Source organism: Perca flavescens, chromosome 16 (assembly GCF_004354835.1).
Source record: "Perca flavescens isolate YP-PL-M2 chromosome 16, PFLA_1.0, whole genome shotgun sequence".
Lineage (NCBI taxonomy): Eukaryota > Metazoa > Chordata > Actinopteri > Perciformes > Percidae > Perca > Perca flavescens.
In genome coordinates, this window is record NC_041346.1 from 34,516,355 (window position 1) to 34,521,354 (window position 5,000).

The window sequence follows — 5,000 nt, forward strand, 5'->3', positions numbered from 1 at the left end:
GAGATACACACAGTTAATACACACACACACACACACACACACACACACACACACACACAACACCCATCACCTCAACACCCATCACCTGGAGACACACATACACACACACACATACACACACACACACACACACACACACACACACACACACACACACACACACACACACACACACACACACACACACACACACACACACACACACACACACACACACACACACACACACACAACACCCATCACCTGGAGACAGAGATACACACAGTTAATATACACACACACACACACACACACACACACACACACACACACACACACACACATCAACACCCATCACCTGGAGACAGAGATACACACAGTTAATACACACACACACACACACACACACACACACACACACACACACACACACACACATCATCAACACCCATCACCTGGAGATAGAGATACACACAGTTAATACACACACACACACACACACACACACACACACACACACACACATCAACACCCATCACCTGGAGACAGAGATACACACAGTTAATACACACACACACACACACACACACACACACACACACACACACACACACACACACACACATCAACACCCATCACCTGAGACAGAGATACACACAGTTAATACACACACACACACACACACACACACACACACACACACACACACACACACACATCAACACCCATCACCTGGAGACAGAGATACACACAGTTAATACACACACCAATCAGAGGCCTGTCAGAGCGGACCAATCAGAGGCCTGTCTGAGTGGACCAATCAGAAGCCTGTCTGAGGACCAATCAGAGACCTGTCTGAGTGGACCAATCAGAAGCCTGTCAGAGGACCAATCAGAGGCCTGTCAGAGGACCAATCAGAGGCCTGTCTGAGGACCAATCAGAGGCCTGTCTGAGGACCAATCAGAGGCCTGTCTGAGGACCAATCAGAGGCCTGTCAGAGGACCAATCAGAGGCCTGTCAGAGGACCAATCAGAGGCCTGTCTGAGGACCAATCAGAGGCCTGTCTGAGGACCAATCAGAGGCCTGTCTGAGGACCAATCAGAGGCCTGTCTGAGAGGCCTGTCAGAGGACCAATCAGAGGCCTGTCAGAGGACCAATCAGAGGCCTGTCAGAGGACCAATCAGAGGCCTGTCAGAGGACCAATCAGAGGCCTGTCAGAGGACCAATCAGAGGCCTGTCTGAGAGGCCTGTCTGAGGACCAATCAGAGGCCTGTCAGAGGACCAATCAGAGGCCTGTCTGAGGACCAATCAGAGGCCTGTCAGAGGACCAATCAGAGGCCTGTCAGAGGACCAATCAGAGGCCTGTCAGAGGACCAATCAGAGGCCTGTCTGAGAGGCCTGTCTGAGGACCAATCAGAGGCCTGTCTGAGGACCAATCAGAGGCCTGTCAGAGGACCAATCAGAGGCCTGTCAGAGGACCAATCAGAGGCCTGTCTGAGAGGCCTGTCTGAGGACCAATCAGAGGCCTGTCTGAGGACCAATCAGAGGCCTGTCTGAGGACCAATCAGAGGCCTGTCAGAGGACCAATCAGAGGCCCAATCAGAGGCCTGTCTGAGAGGCCTGTCTGAGGACCAATCAGAGGCCTGTCTGAGGACCAATCAGAGTCCTGTGTGAGGACCAATCAGAGGCCTGTGTGAGGACCAATCAGAGGCCAGTACCTTGCCCTCGTGTCCAGCCAGAGTCTTCAGAGGGGTCCAGCCCGGGTGGCTCCAGACCTTCGCCGTGTTGTCGTACGCGCCCGTCAACAGGAAGTGGCCGTCTGTGGCTGCACACAGACAGGAAGTGATGTCAGAGACACAGACAGACAACAACAATATAAACCAATGAAGTAGGACCAGGAAGTAGGACCAGGAAGTAGGACCAGGAAGTAGGACCAGGAAGTAGAAGTGTGTTTACGTTGGAAGCGGACGGCTGACACCAGGTTCTGGTGGGCGGGGACTGTGTACAGGCACTTCCTGTTCCTCAGCTCCCACACCTTACAGGTGTTATCTCCACTTCCTGTCGCTATGTGGTACCTGACAACACAATCACCAAAACACACTGTCACCATGACAACACTGTCACCATGACAACATAATCACCAAAACACACAAACTTTAAACCTGACTGCCTGTGATTGGCTGTGTGTTCAGCGTGCTGCTCTGTGATTGGCTGTGTGTTCAGCGTGCTGCTCTGTGATTGGCTGTGTGTTCAGCGTTCTGCTCTGTGATTGGCTGTGTGTTCAGCGTGCTGCTCTGTGATTGGCTGTGTGTTCAGCGTGCTGCTCTGTGATTGGCTGTGTGTTCAGCGTGCTGCTCTGTGATTGGCTGTGTGTTCAGCGTGCTGCTCTGTGATTGGCTGTGTGTTCAGTGTGCTGCTCTGTGATTGGCTGTGTGTTCAGTGTGTGCTGCTCTGTGATTGGCTGTGTGTTCAGTATGCTGCTCTGTGATTGGCTGTGTTCAGCGTGCTGCTCTGTGATTGGCTGTGTGTTCAGCGTGCTGCTCTGTGATTGGCTGTGTGTTCAGTGTGTGCTGCTCTGTGATTGGCTGACCCGTTGGGGGAGAAGTGAACGCTGTAGATCTCCTTCAGGTGTCCCTCCAGAAAGACAACGCAGCGTCCCGTCCTCAGGTCCCACACTCGGCCGAACGCATCCAGCCCTCTGATTGGACGAGAGCAGAGAGGGGCGGGGCAGCAGACATTCAGACAGAGAGATGATTGGTCCACAGACAGACAGACAGGGGGCGGGTACATAGAGAGAAGCATGTTAGAGATCTATAGAGAACTACGCAGCGTTTCAATAGACAGACCAAGTATTCACAGTACATAAAACACACAGTACTCAGTACATTCATAGTACATTCATAAAACACACAGTACTCAGTACATTCATGAGTTTATTTTACTACTTAATAGTTTAGCTTCTGTAACCGATGGATTCTCCTTCATATGAAGTGATTGTATAATGTCGTGGAGCCAAACCCTTTAGTAATCAAAGCTTTTAGTAAACATGATGACATGTTTTTGAGATATTCTATGTACTATAAGCCATTATAAACCTATATAAAGGTGGCCCATTATTATTAATTTAAATTTATTTTAAGAAGTTTGATTACATTATATTTTCGATTTGAATGCACAGTTGTTTTTTAAATAAATAAATAAGAATTCAATACATTACATCTGTTATTTAGTCTTAATTAGGAAAGTAATGTTTAGTTAGGAAGGTCTGGTGGCTTTAGTCTCTTCTATATGGTGGAAGGAAGGTATGAGGTGGAAGGTATTCAGTTTATTATTAATTCTTCTATATGGTGGAAGGAAGGTATTCAGTTTATTATTAATTCTTCTATATGGTGGAAGGAAGGTATTCAGTTTATTATTAATTCTTCTATATGGTGGAAGGAAGGTATGAGGTGGAAGGTATTCAGTTTATTATTAATTCTTCTATATGGTAGAAGGAAGGTATTCAGTTTATTATTAATTCTTCTATATGGTGGAAGGAAGGTATTCAGTTTATTATTAATTCTTCTATATGGTGGAAGGAAGGTATGAGGTGGAAGGTATTCAGTTTATTATTAATTCTTCTATATGGTAGAAGGAAGGTATTCAGTTTATTATTAATTCTTCTATATGGTGGAAGGAAGGTATTCAGTTTATTATTAATTCTTCTATATGGTGGAAGGAAGGTATTCAGTTTATTATTAATTCTTCTATATGGTGGAAGGAAGGTATTCAGTTTATTATTAATTCTTCTATATGGTGGAAGGAAGGTATTCAGTTTATTATTAATTCTTCTATATGGTGGAAGGAAGGTTTATACAGTTTATTTATTATTAATTCTTCTATGGTGGAAGGAAGGTATGGTGGAAGGAAGGTTATTATTCAGTTTATTATTAATTCTTCTATATATGGTGGAAGGAAGGTATTCAGTTTATTATTAATTCTTCTATATGGTGGAAGGAAGGTATTCAAGTTTTCAGTTTATTATTAATTCTTCTATATGGTAGAAGGAAGGTATTCAGTTTATTATTTCAGTTTATTATTAGCTATATGGTGGAAGGAAGGTATTCAGTTTATTATTAATTCTTCAGATACACAAAGGAAGGTATTCAGTTTATTATTAATTCTTCTAAGTGGTGGAAGGAAGGTATTCAGTTTATTATCTAGTGTGTACTTATTATTAATTCTTCTGTACTAGGAAGGTCCAGAGAGGCCCATGTTGGGAAGTAGTCCAGTTTCCCTTAATTCTTCTATATGCTGATGAATTCACATCATGTCCTGACAGCCCAGTATTACAAGGAAGGTGTTCAGGATAAATTCTTCATGGGGTGGAAGGACCCCATTCATTTACCCCATCTACCCCATCTACCCTACCTACCCATCTACCCTACCCATCTACCCTACCCACCCATTCAGTTTATTACCCATCTTCCCTACCTGGTGGTACCCATTCTATTCCATTTAGTGTTAATTCTTCCTATGGTGGAAGGAAGGTATTCAATTTATTATTAATTCTTCTATATGGTCTAAGGAACCCAGTTTATTATTAATTCTTCTATACCCACCCACCCCATCTACCCCATCTAAGGTACCCACCCACCCATCCATTCTTCCCACCCACCCATCCACCCCTACCCATCTACCCACCCCACCCATTCTTCTATATGGTCCAGGACCCATCTACCCCACCCATCTCATCCTACCCCACCCATCCACCCCACCCATCTACCCAAAGCCCCACCCCCACCCCACCCACCCACCCATCCTCCCCACCCATCCACCCCACCCCACCTCCCCATCTACCCCACCCACCCATCCACCCCATGTTGGGGTACCCATCCCCTCCCCTATCTGCCCCACCCACCCTGCCCACCCACCCATCCACCCATCCATCTGCCCCCACCCAATGCCACCCATCCACCCATCTGCCCCATCCTGTCCCCACCTGCCTGCCCATCTACCCCACTGCCCCCCATCTGCCCCAT

General features: G+C 46.3%; 1 protein-coding gene across 5 annotated transcripts in view; it reads right to left on the minus strand.

The window, feature by feature from the left end:
- prpf4 (pre-mRNA splicing tri-snRNP complex factor PRPF4) overlaps positions 1–5,000 on the minus strand; it is a 26,945-nt gene that overhangs the window by 2,028 nt on the left and 19,917 nt on the right. For all 5 annotated transcript variants that reach the window (XM_028601296.1, XM_028601299.1, XM_028601298.1 and 2 more), the window contains 3 exons: positions 2,570–2,677; positions 1,936–2,054; positions 1,698–1,804 (listed from right to left, as the gene is read on the minus strand). In XM_028601296.1, coding sequence (XP_028457097.1) covers positions 1,698–1,804; positions 1,936–2,054; positions 2,570–2,677 — 334 coding nt within the window. The remainder of the gene's footprint in view (positions 1–1,697; positions 1,805–1,935; positions 2,055–2,569; positions 2,678–5,000) is intronic.